This window comes from Acanthisitta chloris, unplaced genomic scaffold (genome assembly GCF_000695815.1).
Source record: "Acanthisitta chloris isolate BGI_N310 unplaced genomic scaffold, ASM69581v1 scaffold33686, whole genome shotgun sequence".
NCBI classification, from domain to species: domain Eukaryota; kingdom Metazoa; phylum Chordata; class Aves; order Passeriformes; family Acanthisittidae; genus Acanthisitta; species Acanthisitta chloris.
Window position 1 is genome coordinate 5832 of NW_008680328.1, and position 16344 is coordinate 22175.

General features: G+C 37.2%; 1 protein-coding gene across 1 annotated transcript in view; it reads left to right on the forward strand.

Annotated features, from left to right (window-relative positions):
• LOC103805034 (lamina-associated polypeptide 2, isoforms beta/gamma-like) overlaps positions 1-16063 on the forward strand; it is a gene marked incomplete at its 5' end in the record, with an annotated part of 18962 nt that extends 2899 nt beyond the window's left edge. Inside the window, 9 exons of the mRNA XM_009077668.1 lie at positions 2560-2686; positions 4308-4463; positions 6014-6114; positions 10636-10755; positions 10865-10960; positions 11513-11623; positions 12420-12509; positions 12818-12912; positions 14175-16063. Coding sequence (XP_009075916.1) covers positions 2560-2686; positions 4308-4463; positions 6014-6114; positions 10636-10755; positions 10865-10960; positions 11513-11623; positions 12420-12509; positions 12818-12912; positions 14175-14466 — 1188 coding nt within the window. The remainder of the gene's footprint in view (positions 1-2559; positions 2687-4307; positions 4464-6013; positions 6115-10635; positions 10756-10864; positions 10961-11512; positions 11624-12419; positions 12510-12817; positions 12913-14174) is intronic.
• Positions 16064-16344: the final 281 nt, after the last annotated feature.

The following is a 16344-nucleotide window of genomic DNA, read 5'->3' on the forward strand; positions in this document are numbered from 1 at the left end:
GTAGCTTCCAAGTCTGAATTGTGATCACTTGCATTTTCTGTGCTACTTGTTGGTGAAAGAAGGTGAAAGCTTTGGGCAGCCAAAAGATGATACTTGGAGAAGATGAACTTCTCTTATGCTCCCATTTTTGTGGCCGTAGTGTACTTTATACTATAGTAGTAGTGGTAATATTGTAATTGAGGTTAATGCTGTCATACCGCAGCCAAGGTATGAGAGAAATTCTTCTGCACTTCTTAGACTTCTAGGGACTGATCATATGGTCCAGTGAGTGGTTAAAAGGCAGCTTTCTGCTTGTACAAGTGAAGTCATTTGCTTTTACTCTAAAGAGAATAGGTATTCAAAAGTAAAAGTTGTGACCTTGCAGAACACAAGATAACCAGCACATTTGGCCCCATTATTGAAGAACACAGATTACTTGCAACTTTTTTCATCCCCTCATTGCCCTTTATCTCTGCTGAAACTGACTGTTCTGATGGTTTGTGTGTGTGACAACACTGCAGGAAAAAGTGAAATGGTGTTTGGAAGAAAAAAATCAGACCACAAAGGTACCATGAGATATGTGAGTTTGTGTTAAGAGGACCATACTACTCATTAGTTGCAGTCACACTTCTGATAGTTAAGATTTCGGTAGAACATCTAGTAGAATGATGAGTAGTTTTTCTGATGTTATAGTGTCTTCTGTGGTCTCTAAGTGATACAAAGGTAGAGATGCATTAAATTAGGTTTCCAGTTTCTTTAAAGTGTCATTGGAATGTTGATTTCTTGCACTATGGTAGTTTTCTTCTGAAATACGGAATAGCACATTGATTAATCTGCTTGGTGAGGTGTGCAAACGCCAGAGCTATCAATAGTCTAAACAGATTTCAACAAGAAAACTCAGCATTTGTTTTGGAACTCTTTCAGTAGTCCAGAAAAAAAATGCATTGAATGTGAAATTCAAGTTAATGTGATACTTAACTTGAAATAGTGTTAGGACAAGCATACTAAAAAATGGATAGAAGCCTTGTATAGCTGAAGGTTGATTGTTCTTTTGTGTACTGTGTAAGCAGGCTTGGTTGCTTCTAAAGTTAATTGGTAATGGAATGATTGATAAAGTGACTTGTAAATGTCATTAATCAAATCTGTGACTTTAGTGACCAGATACTTTCTTCAGACTACTTGGAGTCTGAAGCGTCATGAGCTTTTAGAGATTCTGTTGCTTTTCAGCAGCTGATTTTAAGTTGATCATGCTGAGATAGTCATAATCCAGCAGTCAGAAAAAAATCTGGAGTCAGTTACATTCGGGAAATCCTCATACAGTCCCTGCTTAGCTTTAAAATACCAAGATATCTGGTGTAAGACCAAGATGACATGCAAGCTGGTATTGAACTGACATTGCTGGCTAGCTAGATACTATTGTCTCATGTCAGTCACCTTACAACATCTTAGTGTTTTGGTGCTATCTCATAAAACGCAACAAGACAAAGACCTGTTAATTGTGACTGAGTGTTATATTTGTATTTGCAGTTTGAGTCTGAGTACCAGAAAACCCAGACAGGTCCTCTGGGCAACCAAGTAGAGAAAAATGTTAAGTGTAGGAGTCCTATCTGTTTATATCCTACAAGTTTGAGATATGAATATGACTATTTCAAAGCACTCTCAGGATCTTTCATAGCTGAAAGCATGCAAATCCTAAACATACTTTTTTTTCCTGTCATATCTTCTCACTTTCTTCAAATCTTGGAGCTTGAAATGCCTATTGTAGTAACGGAGGCTTCCCAAGTTGAAGAAATGTTATGATCACTCTGTTTAGGTCTAGCAGAAACTGCTAATTTAGGAGCAGCATCTCGGCAGATTATTTTGATAACCATCTGTATGTGATGGTGGTGCATTGCCAACTGTTAGTGTTGCCAGAGTTAGGTTTAGTGTTTGTTAGAGCTGCAGTAGCAGGGACCTAAGCAGACAGGCAGGATTTTGAAAATTTGAGGTTGTTTATGATTTTGTGTTTCCTGCACTCACTTTGGAACATCATGTGATCTCACAGAGCTAGGACACGTGGGAACAGGGGTTTTGGAAACTTGGTTGAGAGGATGTAGATACTGAAGAACTTGTTCCACATCACTAGAGGAAGAAGTGTTGACCTACAAGGTAGAAAAATAGTGCCAAGAAATGCCAATGGAAGGTAAACATTTGTAGTTTAGTGTAGTGATGGTGAAACGGCTAGAAACTTGCTTCTCTAGTCATAGGAAAGCAATTCTCCCCCCGTTGTATACTTGAACTTAAAATTGAAACACAAGACCAGAATAATGAGTAAGATATTTTTTTTTAAGCTGTAGAGGAGGCTTGTAATTGGTATTTCCTTCCTAAGTAGGAAACATGTGCGTGTTTGTTTAGTAGGTGTAAATGTTTGTACTGTTTCACATAGGCTTTAGTAGTGGTAGAGAATATAATTGCATTTTTTCTGGTTTTATATGTTTAGGATGCTGTGTCTTTCTGTTCCCTTAGAAGAAAAAGATGTGTGGTTCTGTATTAACTGGAAACACCCTGTCTCTTTTTTTTTTTTCCCTCGCACACTCACAGAAAGCTACAAAGAAAACTGATAAACCCAGGCCAGAGGAGAAAGATGACCTCGATGTAACAGAGTTGACTAATGAAGATCTTCAAGAGCAACTTTTGAAGTATGGACTCAATCCTGGCCCGATTGTCGGTAGGTCATCTGAACTAGCAAATATTCACCTGTTCAATGCATTTCTCACTGAACCTCACTTGTGAGTGCTCTAAGCTCCTCTGATGCAGTTACTTATTAAGCTCAATACCAGTGCTGTTGCAATCCTACTTCCCACTTAGGATGTTTTCATTGAACTATTTACATTGAGAAGACTTGAAGTGTTGCAGCATAGGCAAGTCCACGTTTTGTTCCTCTTGTATTCTAGGCCAGCTGGAGATGTTCCAGCTTCTGTTGTGAAGCTGTGTAACTCTTAGATAAAGTTTAGTGCTGGAGTAATTAGACCTTCTGATACAGAGGTTGAGATCTGGGCCCACATCCTTAGAAAATGCATCTTACATCATAACAGAATAGCACTGAGAGCAGAATGGAAACAGGGAACTTTCCCTAGAGCATTTCCTACTGCATTGTGCAGTAATGTTTTCCTTTGCTAATGTTTTTTTCTTTTTCTGGCCCTTTGAGCCCTAGCATTTTTCCCACATGCTGGAGTACATCAGGAGTAGTCCTGACCTTGGCTTAATCTCCTGCCTTGGACACTCATCTGCGATGTGGGATCAAAGCACATTGTCTTTCAGATTGTGCACTAGCCTAGTGGCAAGGGCCTTCAGTTTCACAACTCTTCAAAAAAAGATGGTAATCTGTAGCAAGCTGAGCCTTGTGTGGAATGTTCTTGAAATCCTGTGTCAGTGATGGAGCCTGCAGTCATGTGTGTTCTGAAGTCTTAGACGTAATATTTTGAGTTAGCTGATTCTGTATCCGTTCTGTATTCCTCTTGGGTAGTACTCAAGTCTTCTGAAAAACTCAAGTACCTATGCAGTCCACTGGAAAGATACCCAAATTTGGTATACTTAAAAACCTTTAGTTCTTAGGGGGTATGGAATCTTTCTTGACAGTCTGCTGCTTCTTTTGAAGGATAGTTTCTTGTTACCTGAAAACTTTTGAGGTTGGAGGTTTTTTTTCTGCAGCTGACATCTCAGGTACCAGTCATCTCTACAGATTTTTGCCAGCACAGTCCTGATGTGAAAGTATGTGCTAGACCTGATACCTTTTAAACAGTCCTTTTAGATCAAGCAAGCCAACCTGGTGGCTAGTTGTAGCAAACAAAGTTCTGTTGTTGCTGCTTACTTGCACCATTTCTGATGCTTATTGGACTGAATCTGCCAACAAAGCGAAGGTTAAGGGTGAAGGGGAATTAATTCCAGGGTAAAAGAATTAAGAGAGTAATAGTGGAATCTGCATGGAAACTGTTGCCTTTGCAGTATTTAACTCACTAATTTTTTTTTTGTGAGGGCATAACTTGTGTATTGTAGCATATGAAACAAAGCATCCAAGAGGCAGTTAAATTCTCTTTCCATAGATTTCATAATTTGCAGTGTACAAAGATGTCTAAGTTTATCTAAGAATTCTCTTAAACTAAAAAGTAAGAAGCCTGAGACGCAGAGTTATGTACCTAGAGGTATATACTCTGGGCCACACAGATTGGTTAAAAATAAATAAAAAACACGTTTAGAGATTCCCAAGGAGTATGTAACAGCCAAGTTCTGTTGATCAAGTCAGGAAAGATGAAAACTGTATCTTTAGTGTGTATCCTTCCTTGTTATAGCTACTACTAGAAAACTTTATGAGAAGAAGCTGTTGAAACTGATGGAGCAAGGTCCTGAACTGAAGGCACCTCTGCCTCTCCCAGCGATTCCAACTACTGAGAACACTAGACAGAACGGAAACAATGATTCTGACCAGTACAGTGACAATGAAGAAGGTAAGACTTAAACTGAACTTGCATGGGAATGCTTCAAATTACACATCAGTAATACTTGCAATAGAAATATCTAAAGAGAGTATGGTCTTGCTGTTAGGTGATTCTGTAAGGTACTACTGTGGAACATACGAGTCATGTACTTGATCATGCAGTACTAGCCTAGCGATGCAGGTGCCTGTCCTGGGAAAAGAAACTTTTTTGCTACTGAAATGTTCCCTTTTATCCATTTTCCACAGACTGGTGTTTGTAAATTTGACAGATAGGAGAATTGCTTATTAGGTGTTCTGATGTTCTTTGCACTTCATACTTAAGTACCAGTGCAATTTTGTCTTACAGTCCTCGCAGTAGTCATTTATTATGGGATAGTGAGTAAATGTCTGTTAAACTTTTGTAATTTTTTTGTTCAATGTATTTTATGTGTGACTCAATCCCTTTTTATGCTCTGTTCCTTATGGACTTAGTTTGGGGTGGGTTGCTTGATTGGTTCTGGGTGTGTTTTTTGTGGTTTTAATACCAAATTGGTATCAAAGTATAATTGTGGGGCAAGTGGAACCTAAAACACACCATCATTCATCCTACTAAAAGTAAAAGTGGAACCTAAAACACACCATCATTCGTCCTACTAAAAGTAAAAGCAGTGTAGGCTTTAGAATGATTTGAATGGAATGTTAGAAGATGCTTATTTAGTGTGGTTTGGTTTTGGGGGGTGTTTTTTTGTTGTCTTTACAGGAACTGCCATGAAGGTAGGACAGAGTTGAAATACAACCAGTAATTTGATTGTTCACCCTTGTGTATTTGGGCTCATTTTTCAACTTTTCTCTTGTGCTTTCAAGGGGAAAGAGATGTTACAGATCAGTTGATTTACTGGGACAGCCAAGAGCCCAGTCACAATTGACAACTACCTTCTTATAATTACTTAGGCTTCATCTAATTACCCAACTGTTCAAATACTAGGGAAAAAACACAAACTCAAATATTCTCCCCCCCCAAAAAAAAAATTTTCCTGAAAATAAACCCTTAATACGTTGGTGTAATGCTATTATAATTTTAGAAAAGCGGCAGAAATAATACATCCTCTTACTGTAAGATCACTTCTAACCTCTCACCTTTCTTCTGCATCAGAAGAGAGTTTTATAGAAAAGGAAATATTTTAATGGAAATGAAGCTAACAGCTTCAAACAGTGTGGAAAAGCTTCAATACCACAATCAACTGTAGAACAGTACTTTGGTTAAAGGAACTGCAACTTGATACCAGTTTCTAAACAGAACAGCTGGATTGGTCAAAGCTTATCTGATTTGTAGGATTTTTAGGACAAAATCTAAATACTTGGGTCAGTATTTTAAAATAATTTAAAGGTTATTCTTCAAAGCCTTTGTTTTTCTGCATTCAGTGGAGAGATGTACTTGTTTCTTAGAGCTTTTTAAGGAAATGGTAACTCATAAGAGTTAATTCTCCTCTTAAAATGAGTTTTTGTTAAAATATAATTGGTTTCAACTTCTATAACCACCAGTAGTATTTCTGAAACTAGTTATATTAAAACTGATTGCAGATCCGAAGACAGAGCTGAGGCTTGAGAAGAGAGAACCACTGAAAGCCAGGATGAAGGCACCACTAGCACTCAAACAAAAGAGAGTTGTTGAACACAACCAGGTATGTTTAACTCGGTGTCATGTGGAACAGCTACTAACTGCAGGTGATGTGCTCTCTAAACATCTTACTACGTTTAACATAATCACATTTGTCTAAGTGAGCTGTGCTGTTTTTTAAAAGTTCTTTCAGAAAGCCTGTTCTAATACAGCATGAAAATCTTGTGAATTAACTGTAGCTGCTGTTTTTAGCCTGTCTGGTAACATTCAGAGTTATGGTCTGCTCAGAGCTGTTTGTGTGACTTGCCAGCTGCTGTAACACCTCTTGGAGAAAAATAATAGGCAAGCTTAACATTTTTAGTTTTAGAAACCTAACAGGTTTTTGAGTCATATGGGCTGAAGTTATCCTGTTGGATGTTTGTAATCAACTTGATTCCATAAAAGCAGCAGTTTCTAAAAAACAGTTTGGAAAAAGGGGTGGGTTATTTTGTTAGTTTGTGGTTTGTTTATTTGTTTAAAGTGTTTATAGATATATTTACATACATCATATATCTGTCTGGTTTGATATCTATAGATATATATGTATGCATTTTAAATACATTTGTTTAATGACTCAAATATAATACCATGAAGTAATGTATTTCTGTATATGCCTATATGTGTGTGTGCATGTGTGTACACATGTACACTAGCTAGCTATGTAATATTTTTCTTCAGCTGTGTTTGTAGTAGTAGTAGAGTAGACATGAATTTGTTGTAAAGCTTCTGGTAGAAGAAAAATAATAAGTTTAGATCATGCTGTATATGCCACTCATCCTTACAGGTAATATTAGTTCTGTTGTCTTGATGCAAGAGGAATTTTGCAAAAGCACCTCAGGGTTTCAAACTGCTGAATACTGGATTTGGTAGTTGATGGCTGAGCTGTCCCTGTGATGTGACAGTGTCACTAAATACTGTGTGCCCCAGCTTAGGTTACTTAGGATCTTTATGGTGCTGTTTATCTGACCAGAGTGTGGTGGAGTTATGCTGCAGTAAAGGACTTGTGTAGAAAACATTCAGTGCCTCAGAATCTCGATTTCTGAATCGCTTGGTATATTTTAGCAGGTCACAGTGACTTTTCTCACTACTTTACATAAATGCCAGATACTTGCTATTTAGATTGTATGTATGAACATGCTCTAGCTATGAATGTCTCTTACAGCAAGTAACATGCTGCTGTGTTGTCTTGGGTGATACAATATAGTTATGGAGATCCACAGCTAGTTCTGCTTCTTTTTGGGGTTTTAGGGTACAAGCTGAACAGATTGTACTCCTACAAATCAAAACACACACATAGTTCAAGACATTAAATATTTCTGAATTTATTCAGGCAACTTCTGCTCATGATGGTCTTTATAATTGGCATCTGAATCTTTAGGTCCTTATATTTTAAGAATTACTTTTTTCTAAATTGCCATTTAACCAGAAATCCCTGCCAGCTTGAGTGTAATAGAGATATTTAATTCAGCTATCAACAAACTAAACTTCAAGTCTTCAGGAACTCACCTGCAGAATAAAAGGATACTGATATATTTTTGTGGCATTTTCAAGTGATGAGTGTTTACTCACTTTTTTTGTCTTCCAGTTTCACTGTATTAGTATTAGGTCATTAGTGTGTTTTGGTTTGCAGTCTTTTTACACGTGCACTATAGATGTAATATTGTGCAACATATATATATTAATTACCAGTAGTTAATCAAAGGAATATTGCTTGATTCAAAAGTTCTTGAGAAATCTTGTTAAACCTTTTACCTTTCAACTCCTGAATTGCTGTGTTAAAAACACCCAAACAGTAAAAAAAACTTTTAAACCCCAACAAAAATCTGCAGCTGCTTGAAGCCAAGAGCTACTCAGTGCTTTTGACTAGCAAATGTGTATAGTCATGTATTTTGCTGAGAATAAAACCTGAAGATAGAGATTTATTTTTTTTCTTCCTGTGGAATTGGATCTTAAGTTTTCAGCTAATGTGTTGAGGGACCATACTCGTTTTGCAGAGTTATTGCAGCTGTCATGCACTGTGTGGAATTGGCTCAATGAGGCTCTGAAGAGTGGTGAGGCTGAACTGGTGGGTGGGGTGGTGTGAGCAGACTTGGTAGTCACTTCTAGGTCCTGTGCAGCACTATTTTTAATCCAGACATATGCAGCTGACAAGATTGTCTGTCATTTGGCAGGGATAGATGTTGGTGTTCCCTTAAGAAAGGAGTGCAAATAATTAGTCATTAAGCAGACTGCTGCAAAAGAATTTGGGTGGGGAGGTTGGTCAGGCTTATGGGTCTTATCAGCCAGTTAGCAGTGGAAAGCTAGATGAACTTGAGCTTGGCTGTTAGTGCTTAATTACCTCCTGATGCTGAACTGGAAAAGTTGGCAGAAAATCCTAATTTGAATGTTCCTTCTGATCCAGTAGGTGAATATAGAGTTCAAAGCTGAGCCGGAGGCCTCCTAGTCAATGGCACTGGGCAGAAGGAGGCAGGCTAAGCAATGTAAATATTAAGGAGCACTGTAGAACTCTCTCCTTGAAACTTTGTAGAGTGACATTCTGCATGTGCTGTGTTTCCCTGCTCTACCTGTACAGCTGGCTTATTAAAAATAGAACATGCAACATTGCAGCTGCTGGCATACACATTTTATGTGGCATACACCCAATAAAAAACTTAGAAAGTGATAGCTGGGGTAAAGTCATAATCTGTAGCTTCGCTGCTTGTGAGCAATTTGACGGTTCAAGGCACGTGCTGAATAGTACTGGTGTACCACAGTGTGGCAGCTTTCTCCAGTTACATCCAGGGTGTTGGTGTATCCAGACAGGAGTGTTACATTCTAATAGGATTAGAGGCCTGTTCAGTTCTCAATGAGGGTAACTGTAACTGTAGACAACAATTTTTATTTTTTTTCTTTGAATTTTGTTGGTTGATTATGCTTTACAGAAGTCTGGATGAGTCTTGTGCAGGAGATTGTTTTTTTCCTAGACTGTTCATGCAAGAAAAGAATTGAAACTTGATACATAAAACACATGACTGAAACGTCTGAAGAACTAAGATTCAAGACAGTTATTTAGTGAAGTACTGCTGACTTTTCTTTAGAAGATAAATAATTCCTAGTCAAAAAGTTTGGGATGGGGAGCTCTCCATTATTAGGGTGAGAGAATTACTTTTCTGCTTTCTTGAGTCAACTGTGAGTAGAATCACTCTGAAATTAGTATTTTTTTCTCTAAGCTTCTAAACGACACCTCTCAAATAGAAAGTGTGTGGGGTTGAGGTGGGGAGCTGTGATTGTAGGTTGCAGGTTAAGTGTATCTTAGAGAAGAGAAGGCAGTGTCTGGTGAATATTTGAAGAGGGGTTCGAAGATGTTTCATCGGAAGTCTGATTAAATTGTAAAGAATTTTTGAGAATTAGTCTGAAATCCTCAATTGTATACGAAACATGTGAATCTGTTTGGACCTGAGGTCTGTGTGTTTTTTTTAAAAGTACTTCAGTGACTTTGGAATAAAGCGAAACACTTGTGCTCCCTCTGCTGGATAGGTAGTAGCTGTAATAGAGAACTCATAGAATCATAAAGCTGCTCGATTTGTGGTTTCACTATTCCCTCTCAATAAACACACACTTTCCAGCCTGTTCTCTTAACACAATGTTTTGGGGCTAGTACTATCCTAACGTAGTTTTTTTCTTTCTGTTGGACCTGCACCACCAGTGTCTGTAGCTTGAATCAGCACTGAGTGTAACTTCCAAAAACTTGGTAAATACATCACTGTATGAGGTGTTTATTTACAAAGATTTCAGTATTAACCAAATAGAATGGAAAATCTTGTCTATAATCTAGAAGAAGTAGTCTCTCATGTCCCTTTCCCTCCAGAATTATTTTTGAGGATATTTTCTTTGAGCATAAAACTTGAAGTAAAGCATAGGGAATGATCTGTGTTTGTCAATGGCTATGAAAGTTTGGCACTTAATGTTGTTACTTAAGTTTGTAGATATTTGTGTCAGGCTTGATCATTTAAACCTACTCTTACCTGAAAACTGTGTTAGTTTCATTTCCATATGTGGAACCTTTCAAGATTCTAAAGTCACTCCCCCTGACCCCTGTGGTTGGAGATGAGTTCCTGTTGAAATGTAGGTGGCTGTGCTTGGGAGAATAGAGCCCTATCTGAGTAGAGAACAAGGTGATGCTTTCTGCTTATGCTCACAGGTTATTTTTTTGTGTATGTGTAGGCAGGTAATGTAATGGGCCCGAAAGCTGCATATCTGCTGTCCATGACTTGATGTAATTAGTCAGCGTTAGTTAGCTCACTCTATGGCAGTGAGCAAATTAGCAGTTTCTACTGTTGGGCCTTATCTATTCTGTATTTGAACAATAATGTGCTCTAATGATAAGTATTGTGGTCAAAGCTACTATTAAGCTAGCTATTTGTTATTGAATGTATTAGGATCCACATTTTTTTGATTGTAGACATGTTGTTTTTGGAGTATGCGTGCTATTCTGCATTTGGTTGTGAGTATCCAATGTTGAGAGCTGTTTTTCATGTATGTGATCATGTGTTTGATGCTTGAATAGACCTATTCTCAAGAGGAAGTTACTGAGACTGTCTGGACAAGTGGATCTTCAAAAAGTGGACCTCTGCAGGCATTTTCTAGGGAGTCTACAAGAGTGTCAAGAAGAACACCAAGGAAAAGGGTGATGAGAGGCTTTTTATCATAGACAAGCTTTTTTTTCCCCCCTCAATGTTAGGGGCCCAGTGGCTATTTTATTCAATTGTTTTCTTTTGTTTGTTTCAAACAAACAGGTGGAAGCTACAGCACAGTTGCCTGTAGATGATGCTGTAATATCAGCGAGTACTCCCATAGCTGAAACTATACTGACTGCAAGCAACGAGACCCTAGTAAATATGCTTAGTATATATGTTTAATAAATCATGCAAGTGGTATTCTTCTGTAATGTATCTTCACTGATAGAATCATTCTGGTTTGGACAGATACAAGACTCTTAAGGAAAGTCAGATTATTCAGTAGTCTTTGAAACCACATATTCAGTATCTTTTTTTAGTACTTAATGCTGTTCTCTTTGAGATGGGACTACAGGTAGACATCTAAGTCCCATCTACTGGCTTTTGGGGGGGAAGGGTTGAAAAGAACTTTGAAAGCTTAGATCTTTTCTTAATATAAGTACAGAATATTTGCTTTTAAGTTTGGCTTTTCTTCTGAACTAAATAGCTTTTATGTTTCTAAATGGCTTAAAAGAAACTGCTTGGAATGATAAGCAGTGTGTTTCCTTTGCTTATTTTGGAGTATCTTTTACATAACCTCTTGAGTTAACTCCTAACATGCATATAATCAATGCACATAAAGGTTTTGTTCTTTGGTTCTGCCACCTTGCCCCCTTTTATTTTATATTTTGGCTGATTCTGAGTTTGAACAATTTTGAATCTCGGCAGGTTGTCAATAGGGTGCCTGGAAATATCAAGCATGCAGCTCCTACACTGTCAATCAGTGAACTCTCAGACATGCCCAGAAGAACACCAAAGAAACCACTGATGACAGCTGAAGTAAATAAATTAAAACTTAGATTGCTCTTGCTTACTCTCTGTGAACAAAATTCTTGTGTGTATGTGCTTACTCCTTAGTGCAGAGGGGGTGGAGGAAGTCATTGCCTGGGTGACACTAGTCAGAATAAACTGTTGCTGTCACATGACATAAAAGAGAGAATATAAACTTACTTTTGTCTTCCCCTTTCAGATTTGGAGTGTGTGTGTGTGCGCGTGTGTGAAAATCTGCTTTTTTTTTTTTTCTAAGACAAATATGTTTGTGTTATTTCTCCTTGTGCTGCTATTTTTCTGAACAAAATAGAGATTTTTTTTTTCTTTTAAATTCTTTTAATAGCTCAAAATAGAGCAGAATTGGGTTATCTACCTTTGATGTTGTAAATCAGCCTATGCTGAAAAACCACAATGTGCCTTAATTTAGGGGACCAAGTAGTAGGATTACTTTGACCAAACATCTGAATTTAAAAAGCATCTGTACATCCCTGTCAGTTACCAAGAAAGAAAAGAATTCTTTTACTGTTAACATCTTCAAGCTGTCAAAATTATCTCTTGGAGAACTGTCTAAAGCGCCTGGAAGTATAGGAAAATATATTAATGTAGTACTGTAATATTGTGAAATTTTACATTGCGAGATTGGCTGATTTTAAATGGAGTTCATTGCTTCATGTAGCTACTGTAGAACACTTTATTTACAATATGACTGGAATGTAGACTTAGTTGTCAGACAGGAGGTTGTGGGAAAACCAAACTGCTGAGGTTTTTTCAGTATTTTACTGTACTGTGGCATTGTTTATTACAGCAAGAGGAGACTGATTGCCCACACCAGTGCTTTTTTAATCCTGTTGGCCACAACCAGTCCTGTGATTTGCTCAACACAGCCATGTTAGAGGTGATGATTAAACTTTTTTGATAATCTACATCACTGACTGGTGGGTGTGTGGTATTTATACCATGCATTCTTTGTCTTAAAGGACACTGAGGAGATCACTGAATGCTTTAAAACTCCAAAAGTGACCAGATGGCTGCCAATAATTAAGGTTAAACAAACTTCTGAAATCCCAAGTAGTAAACTTTGGTTGGCACTGGGTGACTCACTAATTTTTAAAAATTGCACGTGGTTGTGGTCACTGAGATATTTAAAACAGAAACTTTTTGTTTTGCTGTCTGTTCAGCCTCTAACTTGTTTCGGTTTCCTAGGTGCTGGAGACTACTGCTACAGAAGAAAGAAGAGTAGAAAGGGATATTCTTAAGGAAATGTTCCCTCATGAAGTATCGACACCTACAGGAATTAGGTATTTCTGAGGTTTATGGGAACTTGTGTCTCAGTTCTTGCAAACCTATTTAAGCTGAGAAGTATGGATTTCTGAGGAACAGTTTTTGCACTCTGGCTCAATGACATTTGTGAAAGTTTTTTCTATGCACAGTTTTGTTTGTCTAAACAGCCCCTTCTTTGTTTAACTTAGGAGAGGGCGTGGACGAGTATAGTAGGAACTATTACTGGAACTTCTGGATCCTGGAAGTGAAATAAATAGAAAAGGCTTTTCTGTAGTAGTGGCTTGCAATGTTTAAGTCTTTGGATAGATGCAACTGCATTAGGCCTGCTGTTAAATTCAGGAAAGATCTCCCATCATATATTTTTCTTTTGCAAAGCCCAAAAGAATTTTCAGATACTCTATTTTTCCCTCTAAGTAGTAATCCTGTTGAAGTCAAAGATTGTTCTTAGCATGGATAAGGATGGCATCTAGGAAGGACCATTATATTTTTCTTTGCAATGTTATATTTAAACAAATACTGAAACAACTCTCTGGTTAATTAGGCAGTTCACAATTCTGCCCTGTTTAGGGAGTATGAGTAAAAGTTTTTCTATGTTAAGATCTGAAATCATCTCCTGAATTTCCAGCATGTTAATTATAGCTTCAATTTAAACTGTAATTGCATAAAGTCTTACCATGAGGAGAAATATACACTACCAGTTACTATTTGTGTGATGTATCTGCTGACCACTCAGCATATACATCACTCATAACACTCAACATACCGCCTTATTCTAAGGTCTTATCAGTCTAGTTAAATCTATACCACTTTTAAAGTAGGTCACGCATGTGTGCTCCTTGTATATAAGACCTTGACAGGGCACGTGGGTTTCATAATCCTTACTGCTTTGTCTTCTGGCACTGTGTATTGGCTTAGCCATCAGTGAATATTTTATTGGCCAGAGAAAATCTTATGTTTAGAAATCCCAGCAGGGCTGCATTAAGTGATCATTGAAGATGAAAATAGAGAGACACTTCCTAGAATTTTATTGCCAGTTATGAATGTTTTATGTGGATAGTGTGAAGTGACATTTGGGGCTTTTTGAAGTGGTGTTTGTTTGAACACTGAATGATTAACATGCCTATCATTAACATTTTTTGGAATTTGACAGGTATTGCAGACACTGCATTTACCAGAAATAATTCTTAGTTCTTGAATTACACTAAAACTTTCCTGTGTACTTTTTTCATTGCTCTTTGAAATCTGTAATATTTCAATTTATTATTTTTTTAATTAACAGTGCTAGCTGCCGTAGACCAATCAAAGGAGCTGCTAGCCGACCTCTAGAGCACAGTGACTTCAGAATGGAGGAAAGCTTCTCTAAGTATGCTCAAAAGTATGGTACCTCGACTGACATCAAGTCAGAGAAACCACCAACAAAAAAAGAACGCTCCATCCCCCTGTGGATAAAAGTTCTTCTCTTTTTTGTTGTTTCGGTCTTCTTGGGTTTGGTTTATCAGTCGATGGAAACTAATCAAGGAAACCCTTTCTCTAAATACCTGAATATTGCGTCTCAGGATGGTGCCAAATGAGTATCTTTCTGAAAGGCACCCCCGATTCGATCTCCTGTTTTCAATTGTAGAGAACTCTTCTGCCCTCTCATCGGCTCAAGGACTTCTTACAAGTAATGTGATTGGAACCTGATAAATTGGAAAACTGAAGAAAACTAACATTAAATGGACATCAGTAACGTTCTGGACTTTGGACTAGTAGGAGATCACTGCCATAGGAGTAACATTTTTTAAATCTTTGAACTTTTTGTAGGCTTTATTTTTTTAATGTGGACATCCTTTAAATTCACTTTTGAGAAAAATGTATATTTGTTTTTGCAAGAACTTGGAAGCTGAGAAGGGCAAAAATGTAGTAAAATGTGAAGCTGTGTTTTTAAAGCTTTTCTTTTGTACAGAAAAGAAGTTGTACTTTTATCTCTAGATTATAGTGGAGGAGGATTTTAACATGGGATATAGGGAAATGCATTTCTGTATGCATTTTTTCAGTAGCATCATGAGTGAATTCCATCTCTTTAGGATGCAGAGAGTACAACAGCAGCCTTTTCTGTAGATTACTGTAACTTTTTAGTAAATGTAACTGTAAACCTGTTTGCATTTCTGTAAAAGTCTTAGTATCATATTAGTAACTCCTTTTAAGTGTAGCTTCATTTAAGTGTGTCTTTTCATTTTAGTGCTTACAGTGTTGTAGGAGCTGAATACAAACCTAATTGGCAAGAGATGTCTTAGAAGAACTTATTTATTAGTCATATGTGTGGGAAATAAAAATTGCATCAATATAATTTGCTACTAAATTACTTTTTTGGGTCAAGATTGTTACCTGAAGTGGTCTAAATTCCATTGTTAGCAGTGGTCTTTTTTCTTTTTCAAACAAGCGAGGTCTTTCCAACACAGCTTTATGTGATTATCTTTGAATATTCATGTAGAGAAGTATTCTCAAAGTGTGAAAATTCCATATGAAGTTTTATTCTTGTATGAAGAGGGCATTGCTGCATTTTCTGCTACAGTTTCATCTTCTGAGGTGAGATTTACTACTTTCATGCAGTTGACTTTTTCTCAGTGGAAGCATGCTGAAACACTCTATATTGTGTAACTTGGTTGAGCAGGCAGCTGACTTCACTACTACCAATGAAGAGTGAAAAGCAACAATTTTTTAAAGTGAATGTATACATTTTGGTGTGCTTAAATCTGCAGCATACAGATGTTCAGTCTTTCTGCTTGGTACAAAATCGCAATAAATCATTACTACTTATTCTTAAAGTGCTACTTATAAAAAGCTGAGAACATTAGTTAATAGTATCTTTTTACTCTAGGTACAATTATTGTGTAGACTATAGCTATGGGGAAGCTTTACTTTCTGTGAACTTTGGGACAAACATGGTAATTTGTAGCAAAGCAATAGTTTTGGGGCTTTCTTCCTGTTCAGATTAATGTTTTTTTCCTTTTAAACTGCTTTTTTGAGTAATCCAAATAGCTAAACTTGTGTCCATCCTATAGAAAATTGTAACATAAGACATTCACTTTTGGTGTCAAAAATGCAGAAGAATAAAAATGAATTTAATGTGTGTGGATTTTCCTTATCAAAATAAATGCGTTGCTGAAAGGCAGTAAAAGCAAGAGACCTGATGTATCGGTGGTGTCATTTCGTGCTGCTAAAGTTTTCCGTGTTGGGGAAAAAAAATGAGTTAATCTGATAGTAAAACCAGACCAGTTCCTGTCAACATTTGGTAGGAGAAACATTCATCATGCTTGCACTTTAGAGTTTTGCACCATAATCCTTTAGCCTGTGCTAGGCCTTTAGTTTGGATGGAGGGAGAAGTTAGCCTTCATTTGCTTTTCCACGCTTAAGGAACTTTCTTTTCACTTTAAATTATTTCTCACGCCACTTTTCTTCATGTTTTA